Below are 20,973 nucleotides of genomic sequence, written 5' to 3' on the forward strand. Positions count from 1 at the left end.
GATACATTTGGTTTCTGGTTGAAAATCTCATTTCTATTCCTTATGTCCCTTGAGCAACGGCCAAACATATGGACAGATCTGCTGCTGGCAGCAACCGACGCTGAAGGAAGCGGCTGGCAGAGAGGAGGTTTCCATGGCAATATGGACCGCACATGGCCTCGAGGTGCCAAGTCTGCAATCATTTGGGAAAGTTGAGCGCGCGGACGGGCACCTCTGCAGCACCATTCGCCACTGACAGCTCCCAGGGCCGCAGCTCAACCAAACTTGAATCCCAGCCCCGCTGCTCCGCCCCTCGCTCAGGCTAGGTTGACGCTCGCACCTTGCAGCTGATCGGGCTGCGGGAGATTTGAGGAGCGCGAGCGGCAATCGGGGCAAAGCGGGCGGGCTGGGGTCGGGGCAAATGCGGTTGCACGGGCGGTGAGAAGGCCGGGCTCTCCCCGACGCCATGAAGCGCTGCAAGTCGGACGAGCTGCAGCCCGAGGAGGACGGGGCCGAGGATGGCTGCAACCCCCCGGCGGCGGATTCCCGGGCCTGGGAGACAGCGGCAGAGCCGGGCATGGCCGCCCTCCCCCGGAGCAAGCCCCCGGATCTGAAGGTAAGAGATCCCGCTGCATCGGTGCTAGGGTGACCTGGAAAAGTCTCTTAATGAATCAACTACAGAGGCAAAATAACGCTCAGAATTGAGGAAGCTGCTTGGTTGGTTGGGCAAAGAACCTTTCAGCACTGATGAGCTCATTTCTTATTGGTGGAATGAGGCATTATGACATCACAATCTCAGAAAGGGTTTCAAACCAACAAAGAAGAGAATGACGTGAGAGAATTTCGTTTCTGCAAATTGGCACTTAATGAATCAACCACAGTGTCAAAATGACGCTCAGAATTGCTTGGGCTGAAAACTTTTCAGCACCCCCTCGTAATTAGCTACCTCTTCTAAATAAGGAAATAAAGCGTCACTCAGTTGATGACATCATCTTCTGCTTGGTGGGTAGCGCTAATTATGCTTCACCCCACTACATTAAAACAGGATTTCCTAATCCTAGGCCTGTCCAACACCTTCCCCCACTCAGGCCTAGGATTCGTAGTAGGGTTGAGAGGAAGGAATTACTGGGGGGCAATCACACTTTCAGTTTACTCTTTTTTTCCTTATCATTTATTAATTTGCATCTCACATCACAGACAAGGAAAATAACAAAACAGAAAAGAACTGGAAATACTTAAGCCTACATCACTAGGATAAAAAGAGAATTTAAGTAGAAAACCCAACCCAATACAAAGGAAAGAAAAGGACTTTGAAAAGCCCCAACATACTACCTGCAATAGTTTCAAAAGCTTCCTAAACCCCAACCTAATCCTAATTCTGATCACATGGAAATTTCACCAAATGGGCAGGTACCACCCTGGTCATCTCTGCTCGTCTTTTTTTCATAGAAAACTCCATAAACCATTATTTAGGTAGGCTGAGGAAAGCCACTTTTTATCTTTGGGGATAGATAGCATGGAATCATGCTACTTTTGGGGACTCTGCCAGGTACTTATCTCCCAGCCCCTGAAAAGGCTTTTCATTCCCTACTCTTGGATCTTTGAAGGGATCCCCCTCTCCCAGACACAGCCCAGGATGCTCAACACCTTTAGTTTGTTCCTGAAAAAGTCCTGCAGTTTTATTTCCAGGAGGGTGGAGGGGAAAAAAAAGAAGATATTTAATTCCACTTATTCCTCTGACATGAGAATCTGTGGGTTTCCACTTATTATCTAACAAAGTGTTCCAGTTGCTATAGAGATGCCAGAAATAGCAGAAACTTGAAGTTGTGGAGAGGAGCCAGGAAATAGCTTTCCTCTTCAGTCTCTCTCCTGTCCTGCTTTGCTGCCGCTAGCAAAGAGCTTGCTATGAGCAGATGTGATGGTTTTATGTTCTGTTTTGATGATACAGATGCCAATTGGAGATTAAAGTTTACAGAAAAGATCCAAGCATTTTAGCAGCAAAATATGCAGCCACTCCCAGGATGGAAATGAGTGAGCAAGTGGTGCATACCAAAAAACAGAAAACTCTTAACAGATCTGGTTCTCAGGATATCCTCAATGAATAGTCAGATAAAGGCCAAATGGCCCATCCAGTCTGCCCATCCACAGTAACCATCATCTCTTCCGCTCTCTAAGACATCCCACGTGCCTATCCCAGGCTTTCTTGAATTCAGACACAGTCTCTATCTCCACCACCTCTTCCGGGAGACTGTTCCACGCATCTACCACCCTTTGTGTAAAAAAGGATTTCCTTAGAGTACTCCTGAGCCCATCACCTCTTAACTTCATCTTATGCCCTCTCACTCCAGAACTTCCTTTCAAATGAAAGAGACTTGCCTCATGTGCATTTATGCCATGTACAGTAAGTATTTAAATGTCTCTTTCATATGTCCTCCCCTTTGCCTTTCCTCCAAACATTGAGATCTTTAAGTCTATCCCCATTTGCCTTAAGACACTACTCCCATCTCTAGAGAAGCATTGAAAAGTTCATTCAGTGGAGCCACCAGACCTTCCCTACGTTCCTTCAGCACCCTCGGATGTACACCATCCGGCCCCATCGCTTTGTCTACCTTTAATTTAGCTAGCTCCTCATGAACACAACCCTCTGAAAATCGATCAGGGTCTACCACTTCTCCATCCCTATTCATGTTTGTCTTCTGCGGTCCTGCTCCTGGCGCTTCAGTCGTGAACAAAACCCAGAAATATTTGTTAAACAATTCAGCCTTTTCTTTATCAGCTTCTACATATTTTTCCCCTTCACCTCTGAGTCTCACAATGCCACTTTTGCACTTCTTCCTATTATTGATATATTAAAAAAAATGTCTTGACTCCCCATTTTACCGTGTCAGCTTTTTTTTCTTCCATTTGAATCTTTGCTTTCCTGACTACTCGACCTACTTCTCTTAACTTTTCTAGATATTTCTGCCTGTCTTTCTCTTTCTGCGATCTTTTGTAGTTTATGAAAGCTGACCTCTTATTTGTTACCTTCTCATCTACTACTTTTGAGAACCAAAGCGGCCTTCTTTTCCTTAGTTTTACTTACTTGCATCATAAAAAGGTTTGTCGCCTTTACAATCGCTCATTTCAGTTTTGCCCACCGCATTTCCACTCCTTCCAGACGTTCCCATCCAGACAATTCCTTGACGTAATCCCCCATTCGAACAAAGTTAGTTTTTTAAAGTCTAAAATCTTTGCTTTTGAATGAGCCCTCTCTATACCCATCTTAATATTAAACCGTACCATGCAGTGATCACTGGATGCCAAGATGATCACCCACTGTAACATCAGAAACACTTTCCCCGTTTGTAAGCACTGAGTCCCGTGTGGGTTCCATTACCAACTGCTAGAACAGTTCTCCTTGTAGAGAATCCAGAATCTCCCTACTTCTAGAGACCCCGCAATAGGGATACCCTAATCAACATCCAGCATGTTAAAAATCACCTGTTAGCAAGGCTTCCCCTTTTTTAGATGTATTCTAAATGCCTACTATTAAATCTCTGTTCACTTCTTCCAACTGTGAGGGAGGCCTCTATATCACACCAATGTAAATATATTCACCATTCCCTTTTTCCATATTGATCCACAGTGCCTCTTCCTTGCCCTGCAGATCCAGCAATTGTGTGGTTTTAATATAATCTCCAGCAGTGCCGCCTCTCCCCACTGCAATCTGTGCAAAACTCATGCATGACTCATCTTCTATCAACCTCGCTACGCTCATGTCACCCCTCTCCTTAAATCACTTCACTGGCTCCTTATCTGCCTTCGCATACAGTTCATACTCCTATTGCTGACCTACAAATGTGTTCATTCTGCTACCCCTCAATATCTTTCCTTATATTCTCTCTCCTTCTACACCTCCCAGAGAACTCCGTTCTCTTAGCTGTACCCTTCTCCTCCACTGCCAATTCCAGACTTCGTTCCTTTCATTTTCCTGCCTCCTATGCCTGGAATAAATTACCCGAGTTTGTCCGTCAAGCCCCTTCCCTTGTTTAAAAGCGGACTGAAAACCCACCTTTTTGATATAGCTTTCAATCCTTAACCCTACTCCTCTGCCCTCCAACCCAGCCAGCTGATTAACCGTTCCCCTTAACTGTATCCATGACATCCTGTTTGTCTGTTTAGATTGTAAGCTCTTTAGAGCAGGGACTGTCTTCTTTGTGACTCTGTATAGTTCTGCGTACGTCTGGTAGTGTTATAGAAATATTTAATAGTAGTAGTGGTGGTAATATATAAAGCTACTCCCCTTCCTTTTCTTCCTACCCTCTTTCCTGAACAGATTATAGCCCAGTATAACTACATCCCAGTCATGGGTCTCTGAACCACATCTCCGTGATCATCACTATATCCAACTCTTCTTCTTCCATCACAGCTGCTAAATCCAGAATCTTGTTTCCCATACTTTGAGCATTAGTACGGTATATATTGCTTTCCAGACAATGCCCCCTTTTTCCATCTGTGTAGAAGTATTCAGTGATTTACATACCTGAGGGCTTATACTCACCTGGGAGCTTTGATCACCTCTAGTTTAAAGCCCTCTTCAGTAGATTAGCCAGCCTGCTGGCAAAGACACTTCTTCCCTTCGTTGATAAATGTATACCATCCTTGCTCAGCAGCCCTTGGAAAATCATCCTATGGTCCAGGAAGCCAGAACGCTCTTGACGACACCATCAACGTGACGACACCATCACCATCAAGCATTCATTTCCAGGATGCATGCTTTTCTGACTTGGCTCTTACCCTCGACAGGGAGGATGGATGAGAATACCACCTGTGCACCTGACTGCTTCACCTTCTCTCCCAGAGCCACAAAGTCACTTTTGACACGTTCGCAGGGGTACCTGGCACTATCGTTAGTGCCAATATGGATGAGCATCATTGGATAGTAGTCATCAGGCTTCATGAGTCTCGGCAAGCTCTCCGTAACATCTTGGATTTTGGCACCAGGTAGACAGCATACCTCTTGTGACATCATGTCTGGTCTGCAGATGGATGCTTCTGTACCCCTTTGAAGGGAATTGCCAACTACCACTACCTTACGCCTCCTGGTGGTCATGGATCCAGTAATTTTTGGGATCTCAAGCTTTGGGATCCTCTCCTTGGGATGCTCTCATCTTCTCCACTTCCAGGACAGCATATCACTTCTTCAGTTCAAGGTTGGGGGGAGTCATAGTATCAGTCTTACAATGTTCTGTAATCTGAGTCCAGCTGCCTTCCCTCAGCACAGCCTCTTCTTCCCCACTGCTGGAAAACTTTGACTTCTCATGAACCATTTCATCGATGTACCGCTCATTCTCATGGATGCTTCTCAGTCTTGCCACTTCCTCTCTCAGTTCCTTTACTTCCTTCATGAGGGATTCAAGCTGAAGACAGCTTGTACGTGGACCACTCCCTCTGCCTGGGTAACATTTTCTGTCTGCACAGAGACAGAAGCTGTAACCTGAGCAGCAGCTTTGGTGACACATGTTTTTCAGCCATACTATGGTGCACAAGTACTTATGAAAGCTAATCTCTTTTTCCTTACCTTCTCAGCTACTACTTTTGAGAACCAAAACAGTCTTATTTTTCTCTTACTTACTTATAAAATGGTTTGTTGCCCTTATAATAGCTCCTTTCAGTTTTGCCCACTGTTTTTCTACTTCTTCCTACTTCATTTTCAATTTACTTAATGTGCCTTTTTCAGTTAACCCTGAAAACCAGATCTGGACTGGATTTGATATCCCTTGTAGGTGACTGACTTATTAGAGGGGTGGATGCAAGGGTACTTGGGTGTAAGAATATTCAATATACCCCTGTGAAGGGGGGCAGGGGAAAATGGACCTGCAAAGACCTTATGTGTTGAGAATCACAGACTATCTTACATTCTTCAGACAAAAAAGGCTTTTCTTTGGGAGATGTGAGCCTTTTTTAAGTTTATACATTTTACTGAAGTTTAGTAAAGGAGAAAAAAAGGAAAACCGTGAACAAACAATAGAACTATACAACCATCAAATGTGTAAAAAATAAAAATAAAATTTTGAGGGGCAGTGTAAAAAAAAAGGCCAAAAAAAAGACCATTTTACAACCATTTTTGAACAGGAAAAATGTTGGGGTTTCCTGTTTGAAAATATGTGACAATGTCCAAAATGAATAACCATTTTCCAAAATAAAATGTAAAAATTATGAATGCCCAAAAAAACAGGGACAAGGATATCTGTGTTGCAGTATTTCTTCAAAAATGGCCACACAGATGTCCCTGCAAAGGGTTACCATATGGATCCAGAAAAAGAAGGATGGATTGAGACATCGCTTTCCGTGGAAGTAAAACCTGGATGTCTCAATCCGTCCTCTTTTTTTCTGGAGCCATACGGATAGGATTGCCAGATTTCCTCTTTGAAAAAAAAAAGGATGCCTGTCCCCGCCCCTTTCCACCCCCATTCCTGTCCCATTCCGCCCCCACACGAACCTCCCCAAGCTTAAAGGCCGCATTTGGAAGCCTTTACGCATGCGCACGTGCGTATAACATCATCCGTGCATGCGGAAAGGCTTCCAGACGCAGCCTCCGCGCTCAGGACTTCCAAAACCTGGACAAACCGCCAGGTTTTGGAAATCCCTCCTTTGAAAAAGAGGACATGTCCGGGTGTGGTAACCCTATCCCTGCAGAGCAGAGGGGCAGCCTAGTGGTCAGTGCAGTGGACTTTAATCCAGGACACCCAGGTTCATATTCCAGTGCAATAGTGAGGGAGGGCTGGGTGAAGGCTTGCAGGTGTCTTTAATAGCGGGTGCCATGAGACTACAGAAGGAAATGTCAGATATGTAGCCACATAATCTGAGATGTTTTCTGTAGCTGGAATAAGCTGTCGGGACAGGTAAGATTCAGCAGCTGTTGAAAGCCCAGCATTTGTAGAGCTATTCAGCGTTCATATTAATAATTTGAGCATGCTGCAGACACCGGAGACGTAAAAAGGTACGGGAAAAGGGAAGGGGGTGTTCCTACAGCTTAAACCTAAGGTTATAGCAGTGGGAACAACTTTTTTTCTTAAGTTGCCATGTATTTACGGATCCCATTCAGTTAGAAGATTTCCTTAAAGATAAACCTTTATTGAAAGTTTCATAGAAGTGTTTTTTTTTCTGGTTGAGGATAATTTGTGACAGATAGAAAAGAAAATGGTCAATTTATGCCTAGTCCTGATGGAGAAATGATTTAATTCATATATTTGCTTTATGCTGGCGTGTCAAACGAATCCAATAATGTGGACTATGCCTTTGGAAGAAAAAGATTTATTTTCGTTTGATTTCACTGTGGGTTTTTCCTGTATTTTGTTATTTTTGATTGTAACAAATATTAAAGAAAGTATTTAAAAAAAAAGAAAGGGAAGGGGGCACGCATGTGCAGCAGGGGGTGGGGGATGGGGGAAGAGGGCGGGGAGGGGCCTTACTCTGCCACTGATCCTATGGATGCCACGACTTGATAAATTGGGGGGTGGGGGGAGGGCAAATGCATGCCCTGCTATATAGGGGATTGTGGTACCTTTCTAATTTATGTCAACATGAACCATTCTTTAAGCCAGGTTTATCTTGCCAAAGGTGATGGCAAAATTCACTGAAGCTAAAATGTTGTTTGACTTCCAGGAGTTGATAACACCACCTATGTTCCCTCGAAGTGGAGCGCGTGAGCAAGCTCCCTTACATTTTGCATGGTCATTACGTGGTCACTCACCAAAATACTGACTCCACCCAACTTTCAAACAAAATTAAACTAAACTAAAGCATTTCCATAGGTATGGTGGCTTTTTGTGCTATATACAGAAATGCACTGGCTAATACTGGGATGACAAATACTGTAGTTGGTTTTTAAAACTTGTTGATCACACGATACAAAAGTTTGCACCTGGGCCACTCCTTAGAGGGAGCATTGAGCACGACATCTCAGTCTTATCCTGCAAGAATAATTATAAACAGTGCAATGGGGACAAAACCCTTCACAGAATGCAAATACTCTCTGCATATGAAGGAGTTCAACCCAGACTATTAAAAACTAAAATCTAAATAACATAATAATATATAAGTGATCCAGAGAGAGCAGGCATTTTCACTGTGCTTCTAAAGAATGGATATAATCTTTCCAGAGTATTTTCAAGCTGTGCCATGGGAAGAAAAAAATCCCTTTGCCCAAACTGATCAAAGAAGAGAAGAATCCAGTGTTTCGGGGTAGCATGGGAGCCCCTTAGGACAGGAAGAAAAACTGGAATTAGGACTTCTTTCCTGGCATGCAGTCTACCTGATGATTACCCAAGGTGAAGGTTACATTCATAGCCATGAGATCAATATGTGCTCAGGTTGTGTGATAAGGATGCTGGACCCTCCACAATCCACACTAAAGGGAGCCTAAGACTCTAGATAATTAATTTATCTGAAGACCTGAAGGCAAAAATAGAAAGTGGAGACAAAAGACCTCAGTTGTCTTCATAGGTCTAAAAAAACCTCCACTTTCTCTTTTTCACCTCCAAACATGAAAAGTTCAAACATGATATTTGTCCTCTATCAATTACTCTTAAGTTTTCCAGCTGGTTGCTGATATGTTTTGACTGATTGCTTTGTTTGTGTTGTCTGTGAAGCTGTTTTTAATCATGTATGTAACATTTGGAACCCTCTTTGTACAAAGTGAGAAATAACTATAAACCAAAAACCGAACGTAAGTTAAGGCGACCCAAATTAGTTCAAACCAAGGCTGGTTTATGGTAGATCTTAGAGAATGAAATAAATTCCTTGGGATCCACAGGGACAAATGCAGAGCCGGAAAGGAGATTGCAAGGGTGCATTTTCCTATAATCCTAAAGTACCTCAGCGCTTGTAGCTCATTTTCATAGGAAAACTAAGTACTGGTTTCCTTTTGAATATTATGAAAAAGATGACGTTATACAAAGTATTCAAGCTTTTAACGGAGAAAAGCAGTTTATAACTAAGATGTGAATCCCTAAATTCAAGATGGGGGCTGATTGCGTAGTTAGTTTGATGCAGGTAGACTGAGCCTAAGACATTTTCCCAATCTGTCAAGCACTGATGTCCAGTTTTTGGAGGAGGTAGAGATTTTGGAGGACAAGCAAATTGTGACACTGATGGTCTAGTCTTATCTTCGATTCAAATGTTAGATGCTGAGAAGCTACTGATTGGCTGAGTAAGGCTTCCTGTATTATATTATCTGGTGTACAACTGTGTCCTGGAGTGGAGTGCACTGGTTATATAACATATCTTTTTTAAAATCTTTTTCCCCCACCGAAAGAAAATTCAGCAGCTCTCGGAGGGCTCTATGTTCGGCCATGGTCTGAAGCACCTTTTCCATAGCCGCCGGCGGTCTCGAGAGCGGGAACAACCAAACCCTCAGGACATCTGGCAGCAGCAGCACCCTGGGATGTCAGACCGGGACTCGCCAGATGAAAAAGAACGCTCTCCAGAGATGCACCGTGTGTCCTACGCCATGTCCTTACACGATCTGCCCGCCCGGCCCACAGCCTTCAACAGGGTCTTGCAACAGATCCGCTCCCGCCCGTCCATAAAGAGAGGCAGCAGCCTGTACAGTTATAGTGGCAGCAGTCGGAGGAGTAAGAGTGGGCCTTCTGAACCCCAGAGAGGGAGCAGCCCCCACCTGCTCCGAAAGACCCCCCAGGACTGCAACCTCACAGCCATCCTGCACCAGCATCAGGGCAGGCCACGGTCCTCCTCTACCACAGACACGAGTATTCTCATTACAGAGATTGCAACCAGCTCTCTGCTGCCAGATGAAACCGAGAAAAGCTTTGATAAGGTAAGAGCCAGAGCAAGGAGGAACATGATTGAAGTCAGGGGTGTAGGATAGGAGCCGGGTGGGAAGGAGCCTTAGCTGGGATAAGACCTGACAGCTTGGAGCAAGGAAGGACATGACTACAGCCCATAGCTAGAAGCAAGAATGGATTTGCACCTCTCTCCCCTCCTGATTCTCTTTCTTCTCCAGCCTCCCCACTCTGACCCCCAGTGACCTTTCCCTGTCCTTTTTCAACCCCTTGACAACTCCACTGAAATGAGGGTTTCTAGGTAGGTTCTGGCCCCCTGGGGCAAAGAAAGACTCAACCAGGGATTGAAGATTGTGGCTAGAGTCAGAGTGCAATAGATACAAACTAGTAAGAACGGGACTTAGCCAAGAAAACACTCCCATATCTCAGCAGAGTATTGTGTCCCTGAAGAAGCGGCACTAAGACATGCTGAGAAAGAAAGGGGGGGGGGGGAGTGCTGTGCTGAGGTTGAGGAGCAGTGCTGTGCTATGCTGAGGGGAGGAGCAGTGCTGTGCTGTGCTGAGGTTGAGGAGCAGTGCTGTGCTGTGCTGTGCTGAGGGGAGGAGCAGTGCTGTGCTGTGCTGAGGTTGAGGAGCAGTGCTGTACTGTGCTGAGGGGAGGAGCAGTGCTGTACTGTGGTGAGGTTGAGGAGCAGTGCTGTGCTGTGCTGTGCTGAGGGGAGGAGCAGTGCTGTGCTGTGCTGTGCTGAGGTTGAGGAGCTGTGCTGTGCTGTGCTGTGCTGGGGAGGGGAGGGGAGGGAGGTTCTTCTAATGGACACTTTGTGCAAGATTAAGAGTTGGTAACAATCAGAGCAGTTTGAGGTCAACTTTACAGATGCATCTCAGAGACCTGTCAAAGACAGACCATGTGGCCCCAAAACATCAGCTACAGAGCTCTACATTTCCTCCATCCTTGTCCCGTGCTTTCTTGATTTCTTGTCTCCACCTTCTTACACCATGCTGGACTGGAGAAAAACTCTCCCCTTGATTCGGATTTAGGAGGTAGCCTAGCGGATACCTTCCTGCCCCCTAGTATCCAACCCTCGGCCTCTGTTTAGTGAACCTAGTCTCTTCTCCCTCACTCCTGTGCTGTCAGGGCTTTTATCCTGCCTAAAACTCAGCATGTGGATAACACACTGACACTTATTCCTTTCACTGTACTTTTAAAATAGTTGAAGATACCGGATGGTTTTAATAAACCTTTGAAGATGAAAGCGTGATAAATACTTTGTCCGTTCCTACTGTAAGTGATCATAGTCCCAAACTGAGGACCAGCACTTTTCGTTTGAAGTCATCTTCTGCAGCTTACTGTAGCCGGCGGGGGATGGAGATCCAGAACATTTTCGTTTTGAGTTGCTTCCATATCATTTCTGGCAATGTTTGTTTTGATTGGCTATTTTTTGGCCTCAGGAGTTAGGTCGTTGAAGGCACACTCTTTGGAAAAAGGGCAAACTCTTTTTCAAACACTGCACCGTCCCTTGCTGATAACAGGTGCATTGTTTGCACCTGCGCAATGGCACACTCATGAGGAAAGAGTATGCCCTGTTTCAGAAGGTGTGTGCCCTTTATCAAAAGGGATTGCACTATTTTTTTCTGGTCATTTTGAGGTTTTACCAGCCACAAAGAAGTGTAAACGCCTACAGAACTGGGAGCAGTAATTCTTTATTTAAGTCAAAGACCCGACACTGGCAGTGTTTCGACACTTGGCCTGCCTCAGGGGTCTTTTAAGTTTTCTGTCATTCAATTCTCTTGTTTGAAATTGTTTGTCCTAAATTTGAAATTAGACCTTTGCTCACAGACTGTATCTGACAAAATTTTCTTAGTCTGTGTTAGATTAATGCTCACTTCTGAATTTTGAGGTACCAATACTGCTTTTGCAGAACATAAATGAGGGGGCGCTGAAAAGATATTGGCCCCCGGCTCGTTCATTTTTCATTCGGGATTGAACCAGTGAATGGGAATTTTCAAGTTCTGTGGTTGGGGGCGCATCTTTTCGGCGCCTTCAATATACGCACTTAAAATGTGTCTATAACACACGGGCATATGGTGATAAATTTTATATCTTGATTTCAGGGCATACCTGTAAGTAACACACTCGTACGACTGGTCTAGACCTGTCAGCAGTGACGTAGTTAGGGGATGGGGGGACAGTTCGCCCTGGGCGCCAGCTCCTCTCCTCTTTGCCTCCGCTCCTTCACAACCCCTCTGCCACGCGTGCGTTCCCCTTCCCTCGTACCGCTTTTATTTTCCCAGTTGCTGCTCTCACTGGGAAAGTGTTGGTGTTGGTTTTCTCTGACGTCACTTCCAGGTCCCGCGCATAGGTAGAGCTGACGTGACACGGGCAGCAAGTTCGTCATGATGCTTGTGCCGGGAAAATGAAAGCAGTAGGAGGGAAAGGGAGCGCACGCGTGGCAGGGGGAGGCGGAGAAGAAGGTGAGGAGGGGGCGCCACCCACCCTTGCTACGTCACTGCCTGTCAGTTATTTGGGGTGGTTAGAAAGTCAGCTTGTTAGGGCATCGATTTGTGTGCTGGTTTGAATAGCAATGACCTCGTTTTAATACTAATGAGGTGCTTTGCATAGCAGTGCCAGAGGCTGCAACGAACACACAGAAAAGCAAACTTTGCGTCATTGTTTTATTTGAAAGCAGATGTTACCTTTTCAGCAAGACAGCTGCCCCCTCTCAGCACCATTTGCCTCTTATGCAGGGACTGAGGACTGATTTTAGAATAGTGCTCAAACCTCCCTCCTACGTCTGCCTCTTCCTCCTCTTCCCCTTCTGTCAGGCTGTGCTGTGCAGAGAGTGTAGGGAAGCGGAGAAGAGATGGGACACGTGAGTGGCATTCTGCCTTAAGGGTAGGGAATGAGGGCCGGACAGAAGTCTCCTAGAAATGATAGGCTCAGTATAGGATCAAGTCACCTTCTATGAGACAGGGAAAAGAAGGAGCAGGAATGAGATGCCTTGGCAGACGTGGGTGACCAGCAGGAGGCACTGTGGAGAAGAAGTGAGCTGTGAATGTGTGGAGTAATCTCGGGGCTGGATCCGCAGAAGGCAGGTGTGAGGACAAGGTGCATTAACGGAGATGCATTGCGAGAGAAGTTTGTTTTTAATCTGATGATTGCTCCAGAGTTGGAGACTTGACGCCACATGCACTGGAAGATGTCACCACCTAGGTTATCAGCCGGTCTTTGCGGTCTTCCGTTGCCTTGCTAGCATTGATTCTGCGGACTGAGCAGATGGGATAAGATGTCTCATATCTCTCCTCTGAGAAGTGACTTCATTTGTCACAGGAATGTGGAACTGGCAATGTGCAGCTGAGCCAGCCAATCAGAATTCACGGTTTCCCATTTGAGGAGATTTCTTGAATTTCAGTGTCCTACCTTTTATTTATAATTTTTATTTATTCTTAGCATTTATATACCACTTATAATCTAAGTGGTGTATATTCAGCTATTCAAGTATTTCTCCCTGTCTGTCCTCTATCTAATGTCCCTGGGGCAATGGGGAATTAAGTGACTTGCCCAAGGTCACAAGGAGCAGTGTAGGATATGAACCCACAACCTCAACATGATTTAACCACTGCACCACTCTAGAAATCAAAGTGTTGTAAAAGTGAGCCAAGTATAGGCCAATGAAGCCATTGTGACATCACTTATTGCTGGAACGAGGCATTATGATGTCACAATACTAGCTCTGGTTACCAGAGGCTGAAACTTTTCACACTATTTAATTATTCAATTTTCTATACCATTCTCCCCAGGGAGCTCAGAGTGGTTTACATGAATTTATTCAGGTACTCAAGCATTTCTCAGCCTCTTTTGTGATTGCCTTGTCTGAAGACAGCTGAATAGCCCTAAAATCATGCTGGGAGTTCTGGAATAGTGTAGCATCTAGCCGGCATCAGCACACCTGCACAACTAATCTGTAATTTAATTCTGGCATTACAGCATAAGTAGGATATTACTCCCAGGATGCTCAGAACATTCTTTACAAACTGCCCAGAAATAGCTAAGAAGAAAAATTTTAAATTGAAATCAGGTTGGACAGACTGGATGGACCATTCGGGTCGTTATCTGCCGTCATCTACTATGTTACAATCTGTTGGATATCGTGGATGGGAGTCTGCACTGTCGTTATAGGATGTGATGGACAATACCGCCTTCAATCCCAGAGGGATACGGGCCCCGTCCAGTCCGAAATAAATAACACAACAAACAGGGCATGAAGGATTAGAAAGTGTAACCATGACAGTGGATGCTTTTTTCCCTAGTTAATACTAGTTTAAGAGCCATGAAAGGTGGCGAGGCAGGAATGATCCTTTACTCAGCAGGTCTTCATGGGTTCAGCTTGGAGGACTGCGTAGGCTCTTTCCTCAGCGTGTGTTTTGGGATTGTCACCAGGGGACTTCAGTTTTTGGTATAAGAATGACTTTTGGTCACACTGGATTTCTACAGATTGTACAGGACACTCTGGCTGCTCAGGGTGTGAAGGAAGTAGCACAGAAGAACATTTGCGGTGTGTTACAGAAATGTGATCCTTAGAATGTCAGCACAGTAGAACATTTTTTTGTGTGGATTTCGGTCTATGTAGGTGCAACATAAATGTGCATTTACTGCTCAGTCTTGCTGAGCTGATGGAACTATAATGGGTGATTCCTGCTGGATTGCTTACTCTGCTCTTCTACCTTTCTTGGATGAGTTTGGGGATGACATTTTCCGGAGTGTTCAGCCTTCAGAAGACACATAAAGCCGAAGAAACGGTATCACATATGTCACAGTTCCTTGGCTAAAGAGGTTATAATTGAAGGAAAGCTAAAGGTTAAGCACCCAGTGGGGGTGGGGATGGTCCCCAGAGAACTGGAAGTTCTGGGCTGCAGTGCTGTCTCCAGTATTTAATTAAATAAATTCAGCCCCAACAAAATTCTTATCCTCTAAGATTGAATATATATGCAAAAAACAATGTGACTGCAGATAAGAACCATAAGGTCCAGATAGTTTGCTAAGTTCCTATAGATCACTGGAAGAATTATAGATTCAAACATTTGAAAACATCATTTTCTTATGTTCTTGAGATATAAAAATAGACTCCCATAAGTTCCAGAGCCTGAGGGATCATGAAAAGGGCAGTGAGCAGGCCCTCTGGTGGTGAAGAAAGAGAAAGCCACAAAAGGCTACCCTAAATCCTTTGTTTGTTTACTTTTATTTTTCTATTAATTCAATCACGTCAATATATCCAGGATCAAGAAAGCTCAGCAAACTAACTCAGTTAATAATCCAAATTAGGAAAATAGAATCCTAAACCGTCCACTGTAAAAAAGAAATAGGATCCAAGATCCATGAAAATATTCAATAAGGAAAAAAGAAAAATCTGGAAGCTTGCCACCCCACTCATGTACCTCAGCCCATTTTCTAAGAGTTCTAGAAAAGTTATACAGTCACTTTAAGTTCTTCTTTAGCTAAAAGAAATTGTAAGAAACCCCTTCCAAAAGAATAACACAAATCCAAGGAAATTTCAGTACAAAATTGGTCTGTCTATAGGTCACGAATGCCTGCCACCTCATTGGCATATCACAAGATAAATCAGGAAATATTATTGCGATAAGTTCCAAAGCAAATGTTACAATTAAAGTTAGTCTCTGTGTTACTATTTTGAGGGAAGATTCAAGAAAGCTAGTTAAATCTACAACCGGTCAGATCTTCCAGAAACCTATTGAGAACCTCTTTAAAATATCTTCTTACCAAGTCCACTTGGACTTGGGAAAATTCAAAAAGCGTAAATTATTTCTCCTTAACTGGTTTTCCAGATATTCAGTCTTCCTTTGAACTAAGTTCTTATCTTTCACTAAAGCCACTGCAAGATTTTATATTTCTTCACCTTTCTGCTCTAAAGATGATACATAAGTACATAAGTAGTCGCCTCCGCCGGGGCAGACCAGAGGTCCATCCAGCCCAGCGGTCCGCTCACGCGGCGGCCCATCAGGCATATTGCCTGGTCAGCGGTCCCTGACTAATTTTATGCCTACCTCTACACTTATCTCTAAACCTTCCACTGCTCTTATCTGTACCCCTCAATCCCTTTGTCTTCCAGGAACAATTAGAGGGATACTTTCTCTAATTGTTGAACTGAGTCTGGGACTGGGAAGCAATTTTTTTCAGATAAACATTTTAATTCACCATTTTATCCACAGTTCTCGAAAAAGAGGAATTTAGATTCTGTATGGCCTCCCAGAGTACTTGTAAAGTGATACTGGCTGCTTTCTCAATCCCCCAACATGCATCACTCACAATTCTAGATGGCAAGAGTTCTTGTAGAGTGATAATGGCTGCTTTCTCAATCCCCCAACATGCATCACTCACAATTCTAGATGGCAAGAGTTCTTGTAGAGTGATAATGGCTGCTTTCTCAATCCCCCAACATGCATCACTCACAATTCTAGATGGCAAGAGTTCTTGTAGAGTGGACACCTTCGATGTTATACCTTCAAAGGGGGGTGGGGGGTGGGGACAATTCTATCGGAGAGAAGTTCCTGAAGAGGTCCGAATTTTCTCCGAACTCTTTCGTTGCTGTTCTCCCTCCAAAGGATTCCTTCTGGGTTGTAGGGGTGCTGCGTGATCCTGCCGCTGCTTGCCTGAGTTTGCAGCGCTTGAGCAGAAGAGAGACCGAGGACTGGAAATCCTCCAAAGCGCTTTGCCTGGCTGGCCACCGGGACTCGAGCCTTCCCTGTTCCCTTCCTCTTGGCCATAATATTGGCAAGAGAGAACCGATAGACTCAGACTTTGGAACTTCAGGGAAACGGACAGAACAAGCTCTTCAGTTAAGCGCCTTCTTGGATCCCCTTGATCTATTTTTTTTTTTCTCTCTTGGTATTTATTAACTGCCTTTATGGGGGGATTCAGACTTAGTTCACACCCGTTCATTGAAAGTTCAAGGCCAGTTACATCCAAGTACAGCAGTCCTCTTGCCCCCCCCCCCCTCACTTTCCACGATTCACATGTTTGTTTTGCATTTCTTCAAGACAGACACAAACAGTGACTGGCTGGAATGGGCAGCTAGACTTTCTGTCTGGAAACATGCAATGAGATAAGGAAGGGCAGAGCTGCCAAGTTTCCCAGTTCCAGGAGACAGACTTTATGGCCAGTCCTGGTTTGGCACTTAAATCCCAGCTTAATGTAGGATTTGTAGTCCATAATTCTACCTGGAGAGAGTGTGGTGCAGTGGTTAAAGCTATAGCCTCGGCACCCTGGGGTTGTGGGTTCAAATCCCCCCCTGCTCCTTTGTGACCCCAGGCAAGTCACTTAATCCTCCACTGCCCCAGGGAAAAATGTCTGAGTACCTGAATAAATCCATGTAAACCATTCTGAACTCTCCTGGGAGAACGATATCGAAAATTGAATACATAAATGAAACGTTGAAATCAGTACTACAGGTCCCATAATGCATCAGGATGGGGAACTTAGCAGCTCTGTGAGGAGTCACTGGTGGAAGAAGATGTTCTCATCTCTGACCAGATGTTTTTTCAGTGACGGGGGGGGGGGGGGGGGGGTTGAGGTAATTCTGAATTCTGACCTCTACTGCGTCTGTGTGATAGCAATTAAGACACTTTTTTGTGAGTTTAGAGACATTCTTCAGGTCAGCTGAGAAAGGATAGACTGATTTATATTTTGGGCAAGGGTGAAAGAGCTCCTTTCTTAAAGTCATTGCAATGGCTTCTAGTTACTTATGAATCAAGTTTAAAATTGATTTTTAAGTCTTGCCAAGGTCAAAATTCTGAGAACATAGTTACAGTCCTGCACTGCATTAACCAAATGAGACTTAATTTTCCATCACGAAAAAAATTGGATATAGGTTACAATTAGAGTTCTTTTCCTTTCAGGGGACTAACTCCCCTCGTTTCTTAGAGAATTACTTTATTTCTCCCCCCCCCCCCCCACTTTTATCAATGTTTTTAGCGCTGGACGGTTATGTAAGTGCGCCAATGGTCATAGGAATCCTGTGAGTGTCGGAGCATTTACTGCACTGGCTCACGCCAAAAGCCTCTAGCACAGTTTAATAAAAGGGGCCCTTTATGTTTCACTAAGCTTGAATTCTTTTTTTATTTTCTAAATGTTTTGCTTAATTTTATGAAGGTTTTTACCTGTGTATTAATTTTCCCCCTCTAGCGCGCCTTAGTAAAAGGACCCTATTGCTTTGTCCTTTCCCTCTAATTGTTGAAGTCTTCTGTTATTGGGATCTGTTTAGAATTTTATTAAAATAAGCAGAATATAAGCTCATTGATGGTATAGTATAATATAGTGAGTAGATGAGGGCCCCTCTCCCCCAATACACGAAAACCTGAGAAAGCAGTAACCCTTACCGCGGTCCTGTCTCCTACCAAAGGCTCTGATTCAGCTACAGCAAGTGACAGATAGCCAATGAAGTATTAATAGCAGCAACAGCTGGAGTCTGCCCTCAGAGCTAATCCCTCCATACTTTAAGTGCCTGATACAAGGGGATTATACCCACTGAAACATCTACCTGTGATTTTTCCCCATCCCCATGGGAACTCATTTTCCCTTCCCATCCCGTGAGTTCTTTTCCTGTCCCTGCCCCATTCCTGTAAGCTCCAACCTCATCTGCACAAGCCTCGAACGCTTTCAAATCCTAAGTGGCAACATTCTAGAGCTCAGATTGTGATGTCATAATACCTCATTCCACCAATGCCTAACCTCCGTCCTCATCTGCAGAAGCCTCAAACACTTTAAAATTATAAGTAGCAACATTCTAGAGCTCAGATTGTGATGTCATAATGCCTCATTCCACCAATGCCTAAGCTCCGTCCTCATCTATACAAGCCTCAAACACATTAAAATCATAAGTGTTCAAGGCTTGTTCGAGTTTACAGGAATAGGGCAGGGACAGGGACAGTGACAAAACTCTCAGGAATGGGATGGGCATAAATTTGTCCCTGTGTCATTCTCTACTGTGAAACATCCTAGAACCTGCTGCTCCCTCCTCCAGGTCATCATCTGAGCAAAGGACTGTGGCTGGACCTGGGTCTACTGTGTTGTTGGAGAAGACGGATGGAACGCTGGAGGAATGCTTGGAATGAAGAGGAGCTCTGTTACTCTTGCACTGGATTTTGATTTCTGGTTCATGTCACACAGCTGATTCTTCCCCGAGGGATATCTGGTGTTGAGAGGCGTTGCCTTGGTTGTGAAGCGCTGGTGGCAAACGGAGTCCCTGTCCCTGGGCTCTGGCAGCTTTCCTTGCTCAAAGGCTGGTTTCCTCTAGGTCACATAGAGGCTTATTTTCAAAAAAGATAGACATGCAAAAGACGGTATATTCCAGCACTTAGACATTTTACTAGTCAAAAGTAGGCATTTTCAGAACAGATTTTTTAGATGTCTTTCTGATCATTTTGTCTCAAGTGCAACTAAATGTTAAGGGGGTGTGTTGGGAGGGGGGATTAGGGCAGAATTAACACTTGGACGTTTTACAATGATAATCAAATATTTTGCAAAATGTCTAGGGCACAATTTGGACATTTTAGACTGGCCTGTTTTTAAAAGAAATAAGGGCCACAAAGGTACCCAAACTGACCAGAAGACCAATGGAGGCATGAAAACATGGTCTCCATACACTCCCCCAGTGGTCACTGACCCCTCATCCCCCCTCCAAATATCTGCATGAAACAGTACGTATTTGTCTCTATGTCAGCTGCAGATACTATGGCCATCCCTAGTAGAGCTGAAAGCAGGTCTTTGGAGTAGCCTGGTGGTCAGAGAAGGGGACCCAGACCCAGATGCCACCTTGTAGTGAGCCCACTAAAACCCACCCCAAAACCCACTGTCCTGCCATATAGGTGTCACCTGCAGGCAAAAAGGCTGTTGGGGTAGTAGACAGGTGGGTACAGTGGGTTTGGGGGGGGGGCTCACCATATCTGGCACCCTTAATGTGACGTTCACAGCAGTGCCCCCTAAGTTCTGCTACCATGTCTGTTTGACCAGTCCATTAAAAATGCTGGACCCTTCTACATGCAAATAGCTTGTTTTGCATATTTTTAATTTGGCCATTATTTTTTATAATGGCAAAAAAAACAAACAACCTAGACATCTTGTGGGTTCAAAAATGGACATTTTCTCCACCTAATTTTTGGACTTTTTTCTCCAAACAGAATCCCAAAGAATAACAAGATTCCAGAATCCCAAATAGTAGCAACATTTCAAACAGAATCCCAAAGAGTAACAAGATTCCGGAATCTCAGAGTAGCAACATTCCAAACAGAATCCCAAAGAATAACAAGATTCCAGAATCCCAAATAGTAGTACCATTCCAAACAGAATCCCAAATAGTAGCAATATTCCAAACAGAATCCCAAATAGTAGCAACATTCCAAACAGAATCCCAAAGAGTACCAAGATTCCAGAATCTCAAAGAGCAGCAACATTCCAAACAGAATCCCAAAGAACAACAAGATTCCAGAATCCCAAATAGTAGCAACATTTCAAACAGAATCCCAAATAGTAGCACCATTCCAAACAGAATCCCAAAGAGTAACAAGATTCCGGAATCCCAAAGAGAAGCAACATTCTTTGCTACCGATCCAGGACAAACAATGGCTTCCCCATTTCTGTCTCAATAGCAGACTAGTCTTTGTAAATTTTGATGGCCACTTGAAGAAAGCCTTGGCATGATGGCTGAAACGTCAGTTCGACCTTCCCAGACAACTGCAACAATCATGATTTTTTGGGGATGGCCATAGGTGGTTCAGCTACTGGCTGTGTTTCCATTGGCTTGCCCAGTGCCTGGCACGTCTGCCCACACTTTGCCCAAGTCTGAAGGAGATGGCTCAAAGTAGTTTTTTAAAGAGAGTTAAGGGGATGCCACATGTAGGAAAACAAAGTTCTGTTTTGTTCAACTGAGATGGTCCTGGTACCTGTGGATGCAGAGAGATGTAGCAAAGGGTTGTCTGGATGAAGCAAGAGATCCCCCAGTGTAACTGAGTCCGCACACACTCAGTGCCCAGGGTCAGACTAAGCTCTTTAGGAAGGCATTGTGTGTCTGTATCCACTTCTGTTGGAGCAGTGCTGGCGTGGGTTTGGAGGGTTGAAATGTTTTGGTAAGCTTCCATGCAGCCCTGGCAGGCTAAAATTACAGAAGGAGAAGTGACAGGAGCAGCTGATTCCTTTCCTC

At 44.5% G+C, this 20,973-nt stretch overlaps 1 protein-coding gene across 2 annotated transcripts in view; it reads left to right on the top strand.

The window, feature by feature from the left end:
* Positions 1-411: 411 nt before the first annotated feature.
* Positions 412-20,973, top strand: part of TMCC2 (transmembrane and coiled-coil domain family 2) — a 44,086-nt gene continuing 23,524 nt past the window's right edge. The window contains exons 1-2 of one of the 2 annotated variants that reach the window (XM_033918915.1): positions 412-595; positions 9,278-9,799. In XM_033918915.1, coding sequence (XP_033774806.1) covers positions 446-595; positions 9,278-9,799 — 672 coding nt within the window. In that variant the 5' untranslated portion in view covers positions 412-445. The remainder of the gene's footprint in view (positions 596-9,277; positions 9,800-20,973) is intronic. The other variant, XM_033918917.1, reaches the window with a different exon arrangement.

The sequence above is a fragment of the Geotrypetes seraphini genome, chromosome 13, assembly GCF_902459505.1.
Source record: "Geotrypetes seraphini chromosome 13, aGeoSer1.1, whole genome shotgun sequence".
Taxonomy (NCBI): Eukaryota; Metazoa; Chordata; class Amphibia; order Gymnophiona; family Dermophiidae; genus Geotrypetes; species Geotrypetes seraphini.